The sequence below is a fragment of the Hakea prostrata genome, chromosome 7, assembly GCF_041222555.1.
Source record: "Hakea prostrata isolate BN-2017 chromosome 7, UWA_Hpros_2, whole genome shotgun sequence".
In the NCBI taxonomy this organism is placed as follows: Eukaryota; Viridiplantae; Streptophyta; class Magnoliopsida; order Proteales; family Proteaceae; genus Hakea; species Hakea prostrata.
The window spans coordinates 54,022,948-54,038,165 of NC_142606.1; the positions used below are offsets into that span (position 1 = coordinate 54,022,948).

At 39.3% G+C, this 15,218-nt stretch overlaps 1 protein-coding gene across 1 annotated transcript; it reads left to right on the plus strand.

The window, feature by feature from the left end:
• The first annotated feature begins 12,513 nt into the window (after window positions 1-12,513).
• Window positions 12,514-14,930, plus strand: LOC149011389 (uncharacterized). The gene is made up of 2 exons (XM_089162104.1): window positions 12,514-13,269; window positions 13,895-14,930. Exons 1-2 carry the CDS (start codon window positions 12,668-12,670, stop codon window positions 14,571-14,573), a joined length of 1,281 nt encoding a protein of 426 aa, XP_089018230.1. The 5' UTR covers window positions 12,514-12,667; the 3' UTR covers window positions 14,574-14,930.
• Window positions 14,931-15,218: the final 288 nt, after the last annotated feature.

Genomic DNA, 15,218 nt, shown 5'->3' on the forward strand with positions numbered 1-15,218 from the left:
GAAGATGCTGCATTCGTTGTTGCAAACATCTCTTTACTTAACCCTCATGACTTCCTAAGGATTAATGGCTAAAGCAATGATCTTAATCATGATCATTGCAAGCTTTTGAAGGAATCATGATCTAAATCATGATCTTGTCTTCGTTCATCTTTGATTTAAATTCTGATCTTCTTAGATCTATTTTATTGATCATATTAGTAGTCAATCGCTGTGTTTTCTTTACAAGATCTATAATTTATCAATCTCTAGTTATTTCTCCTTTATCATACCATGCTTTCTTCAAGAATCATGACCGATACATCTATGGTAAGTTTTGTTTCCTTATTTAGATTCACGTTCTTCAGTCTTAGATCTATTTTCTTGAAGATCTATGCATGCTTCTCATGATTTCTTTATCACAATCAATGATCCATCATCCTATTGTTCTTGTCCATGAATTTTACTATGAATTCTTCAAGAACCATGATTGATCTAATTATGGGAACTTTTGTTTCCTAATTTGTAACTTGAAAACTTGATTCGATTAGTGTTTGAAGTCCTCCATATACTAGGATGCTGCCATTGTAGTTTACCCCTTGTTTAGTACCCTTTTGAACCACCAAATTCGTTTCTTTATTCTAAAAACTCTGATTTTGAAGGCCACTGTCTCGGTTGGTCGATTGATTGGTCGACTGAGACAGTAGACCAATCCAATCGACCAATGAGTACAGCAACTCCATATTTGGTCTGTTTTGGATGTTTTGATATCTTTCCTTCTAGGTATCTTTCCTAATATGTTGTGTACACTTGTTTAGGACCTTCTTCTCAAGTTTTGTCAAGATCTTACTTGAATTCTTAAGATTCCTTTACGAGTTATAAAAGGTAAGGATGGTTACTTCCTTAACTACATAGATTGCATATCTTAGTTTCTATATTTAAATCTTGTTAGTTTATTTCTTTAATTAGATTCGTGCAATGTTATGCTATTGTTGTACTATCTTGATATCAGTAGCATTAGTTGTTTATATTAAATTGACTCATGTATGATTCACTTACCAAATATATACAAGTTGGATGTTATTATTGATCTCTTTCCATATATGAAGTTACCATATATGTGATGTTATGGATTGATGCTTGTGTATGCTTAAGTATGGTTTGAAAAGGAGAGGTGCCTTTTTGACACATCTGTCCTAGGACTACTACAGGAATATTATGGGATGTTTCCAGAGATGCCCTTTGGACACCTTCCTAAACTGTTGGATGACATATTTAGGACTGTCTAGTAGCGTTTGGCTAGGATGTCCCGTTATGTCAGACCCTAATCGGAGGGGTATTGAGACCGAACGACCCGTGGTAGCAATGGGGATTCATGGGTGCTCAAGACCGGTAACCAATCCGTGAGAGGACAGGAATCACATTGTGGATACTCGAAAGAGGCCATTTATCGGTAGGGTTGCATATGGTTAGACTTGGGCTCACGGGCGCTCAAGACCGGTAACCAACCCGTGAGAGGACGTGAGAGCTTCCCGTTTACCATATGGGGATGACCTATAGGGTTGATGAGTCCGTAGTCTGGGACTATGAGGACTCTAGTGTGAAGGATACCGGAAAGGATCGCCAGGGGCGAGGAATGGACGTATTTGGATCTAACTTGATGTAACTGAGTAGGAGACTTGCATTTGGCTAGGCTTTGACCCTGACATGCGCCGGTACTTAGACCAATGGTGATGTGAGAGAGTGGTGACCTATACCCCCAGCCATGGAATGTCCCGAGGGATGCAGGACCCACTACCAAAAGGCGTTGTGTGATGAGACCTTCCTAAAGAAGTACGGTGTTATGACTTAAAGCATGTCTGCCAATAGAGGCCAGCATACATAGAGTTAGAATCATATTGCATCATGTGTTTTATATCATATAGCATGTTACTTTGCTTTGAAATCCTGCTATTTATGTTGTTATGGATTAACTGCCTTGCTGAGTTTCTTTGAAACTCATTCCTTTCGTACAATGTTTTGTTAGACTACTCTACAGGTTCTGAGTATCATGACTGCTCGTATGAAGAAGCGCAAACTGAAGAGGCATATCTCCAGGAAGGTGATTGCGGTTACGACAATTACACTGAAGATTCCGCGGGTGGTTATGCTGCGTACGATGCTTAGTCCGACCATAGAGTGGAAGAGCCCTTCCGCCATTTTTGAGATTTATACTTATAGAGATGTCTATAAGATTGAGAACAATTTAGTTACCTATTGTACCTGCTTTTGGGATTAGTTTTCATTATTTTCCTTTTCTTTTAGTACTACATTTCTGCTGGTTGTAGAGTGGGATTCCGCCTCACTTTACTTTATTGATTTGACATTCTGATTGTCATTCGTACTCTGATTATATATATGGTTTATTCTTTCCTTATTTGGATCTTTGGTTTATCTTTTGCACATTGATTATTATTGTTCATGATTGTGTTATTGTCTATGTGGGAGGTTGATTACTCGATACTTGGTCTTCGGGGCTGTGGATCACACATTCGGGTATGCCAGGTAGGGTACCGGCTGGGTGGATGTGACATAAAGCGTGTCTGCCAGTAGAGACTAGCATACATAAATAGAGTTAGAAGCATACTTGCATATATTGTTTCATATCATTGCGTTTATATTTGCTTTGGTTGTGTGTGAAGATGCTTATTGTGATGGGATATACTTGCTAAGTTCTTTTGACCTTACCCTTTGGGGGACTTATTCTTAGATGACTTTCCAGGTCCAAAAGAGAACCCGTGCCATGGTACGGAGGACCCTTCCTTATATGATGCAGCTCCGGACCGGAAGTCTCTGGATAAGGTTATGACCAGTGGGGCAGCCAACACTCAGGTTTGGACTGCATTGATGGCTCCTATTGACGGTAGCCGGCATCGTCTTGTTCGGTGATGGGATCGTGAGCTTGATGCTAATATGAAGCTTCAAGAGCATAACCCAATGGTGAAGAAGATGAAGATTGAAGAAGAAGAAGAGCCGATGGAAGATGTTGATTAGATTTCTCTTTTCTTCTAGACTTTTCCTTTTACTTCTATTAGCTTGCTTTAGATTTCGATCTACCTTTTGCATATGTTTGTGCGGTATATTTCCACTATACTCTACAGTTGTCTTTTGATTTGGTATCTTGTTATCCACACTCTGATATTATTTTGTGATCCTTCTGAGATCCTTTCTTGATTTTGTTTACTAAATTACTTGAATACAATGATTTTGTTCTTGCTTTTGATTATATTATTGTGCTAAGTGGATATGATCGTTCCTAAACTTGATCTTCGGGGCTGTGGATCACACCTCCGAGTATTCCAGATAGGGTATCGGCTGGAGGGATGTGACACCTTTAGGAAAACTTTCTCCCCAATTTGAAATTCTAAGTCAGTTCTTCTCTTATCCACATAAGATTTCTGTATTGACTGGGCAGACTTAATCCTTTCTCTTGTCATATCTACCATTGCACTTGTAGCTTCAATCATCTCTAGACCTAAGGGTGTCTTACAAGTGTTTCCATACAAAGCCTTGAATGGAGCCATGCCTATTGTTGCTTGATAACTATTGTTATAGGCAAACTCAACCAAAGCTAAGTGTTCATCCCATAGAAAAAAGTACGAGGGAAACTTAACTTTTGACTAGGTGAAAATGGGAAACCTAGGTGGGAAACTGGGAAATTTCGAGGAAACTTAGGACTTTTTGTACAAGTTTCGACAGGTTTTAGGGTGTAATTTATGGTGGGACTCTACATTTAAGTTAATTAGAGTATAAAGAACACATTGACTTTATTTTGCTAAAAAAATCAATGTAGATATGTCATTTAATGTACATAACATCAATGTAGTGTTGTTCGAGAAGTACACTATAAACTTATCTACTTATGTACATAACATTCAATGTATAGTTTCTAACTTCAAAACATCAAATAGAAAGTAACAAACAATAAAAGGAAAGTACAACTCAGTGACAAGAGGAGTGCCTTGGTGGATCCATTCTGGGAACCGATTAGTACTATGTTTGTAACATCCTTTCCTCCAACCAACGAACATAGACATCCCATGACATTTTATGCCTGTGGTTGTTAAGGTAATCGACAACTGTAACTTTATAAATTTGGTCATCAACATGCCCAAGATAACCAGTTTGAGGGAATACGCAATTTGGATAGGGAAGTCCTGATGGAGAGGGTATTTGGGAAACATGAAAGAAAAAAAAAAAAAAAAATTGAAAATATGGGAAAGCTACGAAACTTACAGGAAAAAGTCTTAGGTTTCCACGAAATTTCGTGGAAAGAAATTTCTGTGAAATTTCACAGGTTTCCACGAAATTTCCTAAGTTTTCTCGAAATTTTCCATGTTTCCCACGAAATTTGGGAATTTTTTGTTTTCTCATGAAGCAGCTGGTATAGGTTGGGTTGAACCAGGTTTTGAAGTTCCGACAAGTTTCGACCAAATTTTGACGGTTTCGATCGAAACTTGGGATTTTTTTCGGTCCCCTAGTTTTTCATTTCAAGGTTCCCAAAATGGGAAATTTGGGTGGAAATTTCGCAAGTTTTGAGGGAATGTTGTTCTATGGTTCATCCCAATTGCCACCGATATCCATAATATAAGACCTAAGCATATCTTCCAAAATCTGAATTGTCCGCTTAGATTGTCCATCATACTGTGGATGATGAGCAATACTCAAATTTAACTGGGTTCCCAAGGCTTTCTGAAAACTATTCCAAACCTTGAGGTGAACCTAGAATCTCTATCAGAAACAATACTCATAGGCACTCCATGCAGACGAACTACATTGTCCGCATAAAGCCTAGCTAGCTTATCCATAGTATAAGTGATGTTCATAGGGATAAAATGGGCTGATTTGGTCAACCTATCAATGATTACCCATATCGTATCATTACCTTTACTTGTCCGAGGCAAGCTAGTCACGAAGTCCATAGTAATGTCTTCCCACTTCCAACTAGGAACAAGAAGGGGTTGTAGAAGTCCATATGGCGGTTGTTGAACTGCCTTCACACGCTGACAAGTCTCACACTTGGCCACAAATCTTCCACATCGGCCTTCAAACCAACCCACCAAAAATGTTCTCTTAGATCCTTGTACATCTTGGTACTTCCTGGGTGCACTGTAAAAATGGATTGGTGTGCTTCTTTCAAAATCTCACTCTTAATTTCATCAATAGCAGGCACACAAAGTCTTCCTTTAAATAACAAGGCACCATCCATGGACATACCAAAATCAAGATCCGACTCAGGATTCGAAGAAATCTTCTTAATCTTCTCCTTCAATTTCTGATCAATCACTTGCAGAGCAACAATTCATTCTCTAAGGGTGGATCTTGCTGTCATGACAAAGAGAACAAAATCAGACCCTTCTGGAACAATTTCCAATCCAAGTTTCAAAATCGAAAATAGCAACGGCTGACTCAAAGCATTCAAATCCAATTTGTTTCTTTTACTTTTCCTGCTAAGAGTATCAACAACCACATTCACTTTACCAGAGTGATACTGAATGTCACAGTCATAATCGGAGACCAATTCCAACCATCTTTTTTGTCTCATGTTTAACTCCTTTTGGGTAAAGAAGTACTTCAAACTTTGATAATCTGTGAAGATAGAAATTTTCTCACCATACAGGTAATGTCTCCAAATCTTCAAAGCGAAAACAACAGCAGCAAGCTTTAAATCATGAGTGGGATAATTGCGCTCATACTCCTTTAGTTGCCTAGAGGCATAAGCTACCACTTTACCATGTTGCATCAGAACGCAACCCAAACCAATCTTCGACGCATCAGTATAGACTGTCAAACCACCGGAGTCATCAGGTATAGTCAATAATGGGGCACTCGTCAATCTATTCTTCAACTCTTGAAAGTGCTTTTCACAAGCGTCTGTCCAAACAAACTTCTCATCTTTCTTAGTTAGCTTAGTCATAGGGGCATCCAACCTAGAAAAGTTCTCAATAAATTTCCTGTAGTATACCGCCAATCCCAGAAAACTTCTTATTTCTATCACGGTCTTTGGTCTATCCCAATCAGCAACTGCTTTCACTTTCTCAGGATCAACACGAATACCTTTAGCTAAAACCACATGCCCAAGAAATACTACCCTTGAGAACCAAAAGTCACACTTGCTAAACTTGGCATAAAGTTTATTTTCTCTTAGTCTTTGCAAGGTGAAACTAAGGTGTTTCGCATGCTCTTCTTCATCCTTTGAGTAAATCAAGATGTCATCGATGTAGACGATCACAAACTTATCCACCACATCATGAAAAACTCGGTTCATAAGATCCATGAAAATAGCAGGAGCATTAGTCAACCCAAAGGGCATAACTCTAAACTCATAGTGACCATATCTCGTTCTAAATGTTGTCTTGAAAATGTCACTAGACTTCACTTTAAGTTGGTGATATCCAGATCTCAAGTCAATCTTCGAGAACATGGCTGCACCTTTCAACTGATCGAATAGGTCATCAATCATGAGCAGTGGGTATCTATTCTTTATGGTCAGCTTGTTCAACTCATGGTAATCAATGCATAGACGCATGCTACCATCTTTTTTCTTCACAAACAAGATTGGAGCTCCCCACGGTGATACACTTGGTTGTATAAAACCTCTTTCTAAGAGCTTGTTCAGTTGGATGTAGTTCTTTTAATTCGGTAGGTTCCATTCTAAACGGGGCTTTAGATACCGGAGCAACTCCTAGGATTAAATCAATCGAAGACTCCACAACTCTATCAGGAGGCAATCCTGACAAATCATTGGGAAAAACATCCATGAAGTCACAAACTACCTTGACTTCCTCAAGCTTCTTCTCTTCCTTGTCCTTGCTTTCAGGTAAAGCACTTTCCACTACTAATGCGCAAACTTGCATCAATGCGGTCAAAGTCTTCTTGCTAGCACTTCCTTTTTCACCTTGAAATTCAAATAATGAATTTCCACCAATCTGAAATTGAATCTTCTTTGAAGAACAAAGAATCACAGCTTTATGGGCTGTCAACCAATCTATTCCCAAAATAACATCAAAGTCTTTCATATCAAGGAGAACTAAATTGGCTTTCAGATCCTTCTCACCAACCAAGACAGGACATTCTTCTAACACTTTATCTAGTTTCATGACAGATTTTGTAAGTGTACTAATCATTAAACAACTAGATAAGTTCTTGGGTGTCAAGTTTATCTTTCTAACAAATGTCGATGATATGAATGAACGAGATGCACCCGTATCAAATACTACAAATGCAGCTATAGAAGCGACTAGCAGTGTACCTATCACGACTTCATTGTTTGCATCCGGTTAGTACTAGTTATACTGAACACTCTTCCAGATGGAGGGACAGGAGTACTCTTCGCTACTAGGGCAGACGCGGATTGGTCTTCCGAGGGCAAGCACGAGCGAAATGTCCAATCTACTTACAGAAAAGCAAACTGGTTCCCTTGGCACAACTGGAGGTACTGCCATTAGAGGCTTTTGAATCACCGGTCTAGGATTCACATTCATTGGCCTAGTAACTGGAACATTTACTGCTTGTCTGTTCCCACTGAACTGATTTTGTTGGCTGGCCTGTGCGTATCTTGAACTCTGGCCTACACTCCTAGGCTGAAAAGCAGGAGTAGGATAGGGTGTAGGTCTAATGAATCTCCTTTCTGGGCAATCAACCAATCCGGGATTTCTTTGCTGCCATGGCCTCTGCACACAAGTGCTATCCTTCTCAGGCTCTTACAGTTTCTTTGCATTATGAACAATCTGGGCTTAGCTTTTGATAGGGTGAACAATTAGATAAGCCCTGATTGCAGGTCGCAATCCCTTGAAAAACTTCTTTGCCTTCTCACAATCAAGTCTCATAGATTCAGGGGCAAAGAAAAAGAGTTCCTCAAACTTCTGTTGGTAGTCAAGTACAGACAGAGGTCCTTGAGCAAGAGCCATGAACTCGGCTTCCTTAGCATCCTTTACCGCTTTTGGGAAATAGTTCTTACAAAATGCATCTTTAAATATCTCCCAAGTAACTACACTAGCATGTAAGTCTTCAAGAATTGGATTGGTGGACATCCACCAGGCATCAGCTTCATCCTTGGAGCTTCGTTAAGTAAACAAAATCTTTTGAGCTTCAAAACATTGCAGGTGGCAAAAAGCCTTCTCTAGTTCCTGCAGCCACTTGTTCGGAAATATAGTGTCCTTAGTAACACCAGTAAAAGTAGGCACTTGCAATTTCAGAAAACTCTCCATCAGTTGGGTATGGGGAGTTCCTTCTAACCTTTCCGCATTAGGGACAACGGCATGAGGATTTCCATTAGCAGTAGTACGGGTCTCATTATGTAGAGTCATAAAACCCGTCATCATCTGATTAAACTGCGTAGCTTGTTGTTGCATGATATTGCCCATGATGTTGGCAATATCCCGAAAACTTCCTACTTCCGGAGCACCAAGTGGATCAGTAGCAGTTTGACCATTCCTCGGAGTCTGCTGGTCAGGGGCACCATCAAGTATGGTTCCGTCAGCCACTCTTCCACTATCATTAGGGTCAGCACCAACACTATGATTCCTTAAGGTAACCATTCTGCAAAAATTGAAAGAAATAAAAAACACCAAAAATTGAGGATTCGTCAATATCTAATTGAATCAAATGATTGGAAAACTCAAATCAGGCTTAGAATCATCAATATAGCCTTCAAACAATCATTCATGGATCAAAAATCACATTTTCCCAAAATCCAACAGCAATTGGGCCTTCTATCACTGTTGGTCGATTGGTTGATCGACTAGCCTAGTCGACCAATGCACACAGTGCGCGAATTTCAGGCTTTTAAGTCACAATTCATCATTCTAAACTCATTCCAAACACTCAAGACTTGAGAGAGAGCTCTGGGAAAAAGGTTTTCTAGGGTTTCTAAGGGTTCCAAGGCTTGCAAGAGGCTTCAACAACTACTCTCCATCAACTTTGATCAACATACACATGTAAGATCTCTTCCTTCTTCTCTTTCTCTTCAATATCATTTACCAACAACATGATTTTCTTTAAAACTATAAATTACTTGCTATTATTGGTTAGAAACATGCCTAGGTACATTTAGAAACATGCTCCAACAACTTTCCATTCAATGCCATGCCTTAACAAGAAGTTCTATTGAAATCATGCTCACTTTTATTATTCATACAACCGAAAATCCCTCTTTTGAAAAACTTCAATTATTTTCAAACCGCAAGGAATTTTAACACCAAATCAATTCCTACACACTTGATATGATATGGTAGTTGTGTGCATGCAATTTGATTGAGCCAATTTCAAAATTTTCAAAAATCCTCTTTTGACCTAAAATGCAAAATCCCCTTTTTCCTTTTTGCTGAATTTTCACTTTTAAACTTTGAATTTGGTGGATTTTTCTAAAAAAAAACTTCTTAAAATGTTAATCCAAGTATAATGCACATGCTAGTATGTTCAAATTGCAATTTCGTCAAAATTAAAAATTTTCAAAAAATTATGAAAATGCCCTTCTTGTTGAATTTTTTGCAAGAATGCTAACATCAATCTTCTGTTTGTCTTCCTAACACACATTCTCATCATGCCACCACGGGGACGAAAAATAGGTGGCAGGAGAGGTAGAGGCAGGGTAGAGTACCACTCCAAGAGCCAGGAGAGGATGTTATTCGTTGAGATCACTTTGTCACACCTCAGGCAGAGTTCCTGTATGAGGTTTTCTTCGAGCATTGCCATATAGAGTACAGTCGGTTATTGCATTTTCGACATCTTAGGACTTTTCGGATTCGACAGAGGTTCGATGTCATGCGGTGGACTCATTTATTCACAGCAGATCTTCCAGTATATCCAGAGTTAGTGAGGTTGTTTTTTAGCAACCTATCATATTTCAGCGAGGCTATTAGAGGTCAGGGTTCTTTTCGGCTGATAATTGAGAGTCGGGTCCGAGAGAACGGATTAGATTTTCTATGACGACACTGGCTCACATTCTGCAGGTACCATACTATCCACATGAGTGCAGATGGATACCTACGGGTGCTAATGTAGACTCCTTTCTTCTTCCCTACGAGCTTCATGAGATTTGTGCCACTCTTTGGGATGATACAAGGTGTCACAGTCCACGGACTAGTGCTAGGATGACACCATCTGCTAGGGTCATCAGTCGCATTGTGGGCCAGAACATCATGCCGAAAGCCAGACATCACCATCGGAATAATAAGACTATTTAGCAAGGTCTAAGCATTTGATACGGTCAACGGAAAAGAAATCAAATCGAATCATAAAATAGGCTTTTACCGATATTAGTCTGCGGGTTTTACAGAAAGACTAGAGTGAATGGAGATTCACTTTAGGAAAGAGGGAACAATAGATCATGATAAAAAAACTAGCTTAAGAATAGATCTATCATGAAGTAAAAATCAAATCCTTCAAATGAATATACATTCGTGAAGATTACACTGGACTTCCTTTTGAAATCATCTAGTGTAGTTCACGGAAGGAATAGAGTGAATGGGGATTCACTCTAAGACTATGAGGATTGAATGATAGGTCATAGGAGTGGCATGAGACCTTCCTCATAATCACAAAGATGGGTAGAAACAGAGGAGAGAGTAGACTTAGCGAGAGTGAGAGCGATTACTAACCTTAAAGAAGAATATCCGATGGAAGGAACTTTAGTGAATGTCTAAGGATCTTCCAAAGCTTCGATGAGAGTGCTAAGAGGTGCTTCCCATGTTCTCTGACATGTTTAGAACATTATGAAACGAATTAGAATGAAAAATAGACTATATAGGGTTTCGAAGTCCCAAAATTCCAAGGAGTGACCAAACTATCCCTGAGATGTTTGGTCGCTTAAAGCGACCAAGGCTAAGCCACCAAAGGTGCCAGTAAGGTCAAATTCAGATTTTGGTCTTCGAATGCCAAAAGCTCCACTGGGTCTTTTTCTAACTTAACAAAGGGTCTTACCTAGCATTGTAGGACATTTCCAAAAGTGTCAAACTTGAACTCAAGTCCTTCATACAAGTTCAACACCGATAAGCTGCAAACTTCTTCTCACAATCAGATAGGGATTCTATAGAAGAAACTCCATCATCAATCTCCATTGGCTTTGGGTCAAACTCAATGGGTTCAATTGAGATGGCTTACAACTGTCTTTTACCTTCACTTCTGGTCTTTTGACCTATAATATAAATTTTCGGATTAGGGTTTGAGTTGGATTTCACAATTTGCCCTTTTTTTTAATCCATTTCGGCAAAGTAGAATCTTAGCCAAGATGGATGAAGAGATTCGCCCTTCACCCATTTGCTTCATTTCCCATTTGCTCAACTCAACCAAAGAGCAAACACTCATCTCCATTTAAGGATAATCTTTACAAACAGGGTTTAAGCTAAGGGGTAATTGAGTTATTTTAACATATCAATGTATTTTGGTCATATTTTAAAATTTATTTGAATTCTAGGAATTTTCGATAATTTTTTGACTAAAAAGAGAGTCACGAGTTTCATGGCAGGTGGGGGGTGTGTATGTAGAAAATTTAAAGTAAAAAAAAAAGGGCAAATTAATAGTAAAAGTGATAATTTTTTCTTAAATTGATTTTTTCTAGGGCAAATTAATAGTAAAAGTGATAATTTTTTCTTAAATTGATTTTTTCTATAGCACTAGGGAGATAAATGAAAAGCCTTAGGTTTTTTTTACTAAAAATGACATAAACCAAGTGTTAGAGGGTTCAGATGAAAATTATAAATAATAATAAAAAAAAAAAGGCAAATTAGTGTAAAAATGATAATTTCTTTTTAAATTAATTTTTTTCTGTAGCATAGAAAAGATAAATACAAAATCATAGTTTTTCACTTTTTCTAGACTAAAAATGTCATACATCGAACTTCATGTCCGGATGAAAATTACCTAAAAAAGAAAAACATCACCCTCAAGGGGATATCAAAGGGTTATGTGGGCCACCGTGCCGACTGCGTCTGGGTTGTCGCTATCCTAACAGCAGCCCGAGCACCACAAAACGGCAGCAGCGTTACTTTGGTTGCAAGTGGGCCCCACATCTGGTGTATATCATGGTTGGCGCAGCTCTGGAAATGGCCGTCAGACAGAACTGCGAAATCTCTCTCAATCTCGCATGTCTATGATTCTGACACGATAATGCATCTTTCTGGGCCTCAGATATGGGACAGATGAGTCATTTTGGGGGTATACTGGGGGCAATTTATCATTTTATGAACAGCTTGTTGACAGCTAATTCCAGCTGGTTTTATACCATTTTTGAAAAAACTTGAGGATGAAATGCATTTTGTCAACAACTCTCATTATTCTCTCTTTACTCTTCCTTTATTTCAATTCACGACCCCACTTGTTTAGACGATGAGAGCCGTCAGATTACAAAAAAGATTCCAAAGTGACGGTTCCAAATACGGGTCCTACATAACCACCACAGACCCTGTAAGCCTGTCATTTATTTTGCCTCTCCAGTTTCCCGCGAAAAAGAATTTTCCGTTAAATTAGCGGAGACGAAGAGAGAGAGAGAGAGAGAATATAAAAGTAGAAACAACACAGGTGACCTGACATAGATGTTCTTGAAACTCTTCACTTACGCATTTGACAGCTCTGTCTCTTCACCTACAAGCCTTTCGTAGTTCCATCGATCTCATCTTCTCCACAACAGAGAGGAGAAGAAGAAGAAGTAGCAATGGATCCATGCCCGTTCGTTCGTCTGATCGTTGAATCGTTGGCATTGAAGCTTCCACAAGCAACAAAACCAGCAGGTTCAGGTGTTCATCCATCGTCCACTCCATGCTTCTGCAAAATCCAACTTAAAAACTTCTCTCCATCCCAAACAGCTCTCGTTCCACTCTCTTCCGGCGCTGGACCCGGCGACTCTCCACCTGACTCCGCCACCTCTTCCGCCGAATTCCATCTCGAACCCGTCAGCCTCCGCCGTCTCGCCGCCAAACCCACATCCCTTCACTTGTCCGTTTTCACTGGCCGGATGGGTCGAACCTGTGGTATGAGTTCTGGTAAATTACTCGGCCGGGTTCGGGTTAATCTCGACTTGAAAGGTGCCGAGTTTAAGTCTTGCGTGTTCCAGACCGGTTGGTTGAAGCTAGGCAAAGGTTCTGATAAACCATCGGCTCGGTTGTTCTTGGTTGTCAGGTCTGAACCAGATCCACGGTTCGTCTTCCAATTCGGCGGCGAACCTGAATGCAGCCCTGTAGTGTTTCAGATCCAGGGGAATATAAGACAGCCAGTGTTTAGTTGCAAGTTCAGTGCTGATCGGAATTCCAGATCAAGGTTAGTTTACCTTCTTCTGCTCTTCACTATTTCTTTCAAAAGATTTAATTGTGTTTGCAAATTTCAAATTTTCAAAATTTCAAACTCAGTAAGGATTGCAGGTTCTTTCTTTCATTAAAGCTCCCAAAGAAGAAGTGCTTCTTCCAGCTATTTTCTTTTGATTTTGAATTTCGAAATGAATGAAATCTAATTCAAGATTTCAAGTGGGCTCTGCTCTGGATTTGCCTTTTTTTCTTCTCTTGTTTCTGAGGAACCCGTATGTGAAAAAGATAATCTGGGCTTTAGGTGACAGAAATCCTAGGATTCCATATTCCAACTACTCCTTCATGATGAAACTTTCTTTTGTGTTTCTGTTCATCACTCATTAAACTAAACAAATTTTGATTAATTTTCTTCAAAACTCTCATATAGAACTAATTGCTTAATTAATAGAAATATTAAAATGAAATTAAAAGCAGTCATGGTCTCGTACTCTCGTGGGGCTCACACCATGTGCAACTGCAACTGTCTGATTGTGGTGGTTGTGTAGATGCTTTTCTTTCTTTTTCGTTTGACTTTTCCACATCTTCATCATCTCTTTTTCCTTCTTTTTAAAATCTTGGCGTTTTATGGATTGTGATGGCAGATCTCTGCAACTAGATTCTGGCAACAGCACCACCACCAGGAGAAGATGGATGAGTTCATTTGCAGGAGAGAGAGAACGTCAAGGAAGAGAGAGAAAAGGATGGATGGTAATGGTACATGATCTCTCAGGCTCACCAGTTGCTGCTGCTTCCATGATCACACCCTTTGTTCCTTCTCCTGGTTCTGATCGAGTTTCACGTTCAAACCCAGGTGCATGGCTCATCCTCAGACCTCATGGCTCTTCAGTTAGCAGCTGGAAGCCTTGGGGACGTTTAGAAGCATGGAGAGAGAGAGGTTCCATTGATGGTCTGGGTTACAAGTTTGAGCTCGTCACTGATAATGGCACCAGCAGTGGAATTTCCATTGCTGAGGCCACCATGAGTGTTCGTAAAGGTGGAAAATTTTGTATAGATGCAAGCATGGCAGGTGGTAGTGAAGCTGCATTATGCTTATGGCCTGCACTTAGAGGTTCTTTTGTGATGGGTTCAACTGTAGAAGGTGAAGGGAAGATCAGTAAGCCTTTGGTGGAGGTGGGAGTGAAGCATGTAACTTGCATGGCTGATGCTGCATTGTTTGTAGCTCTTTCTGCTGCTATTGACCTTAGCATGGATGCTTGTAGGCTTTTCTCTCGTAAACTTGGAAAAGAGTTTCATCATGACCAACAAGATTATCTCTCTTGAGAGATTTGCTTTCTCATACGATGAGAATCTATTAACTTAGTTAAAAGGTTTGAGTATGGGAATTAATGCTACCCATTCTAATTCATTTCAGTTTTGGTGAGGTAAGTTGAGTCATAGTTTGGTTTGATTTGTGAGGGCTAACCTTTGGTTGGTGATTTGTGAGTTTGATAACTCTTTGGTTTATTTCTTTTGGGTATAGTTTATGTCAATTTGTAGTTTCGTACATCATGGAACTGTACAGCAATCAAAGGGTTGTATTTCGTATATATTTTTTAATTCATTTATTTTTGGAGGAAAGATATTCTTTGTTCATTTACATATTAATAATTCATTTATATGGAGTGAATCTTATGGTATTAATGTTTTTCTTAGTTGGCCATTTATGCAATTTCCAATTTATATTGCAATTATATGTCATTGAATTTTATTTGCATTCTAATACTATAAAACCCCATTCCATACTAATGTTGATATCAATTGGTTCTTGTATGGTGGATGTGCTTTTGGCATTGTGATGGCAACCTCTTATATAGAAGTAGTAAGACTAAGAATCTTGAGTTCAAACCTTTGCCCCTTCACACTTTCCCTTCCCTCCCTCCTCCCTCTTCCCTCGGAACAAGATTGAGGACTAGAGGGGTCCTTGGT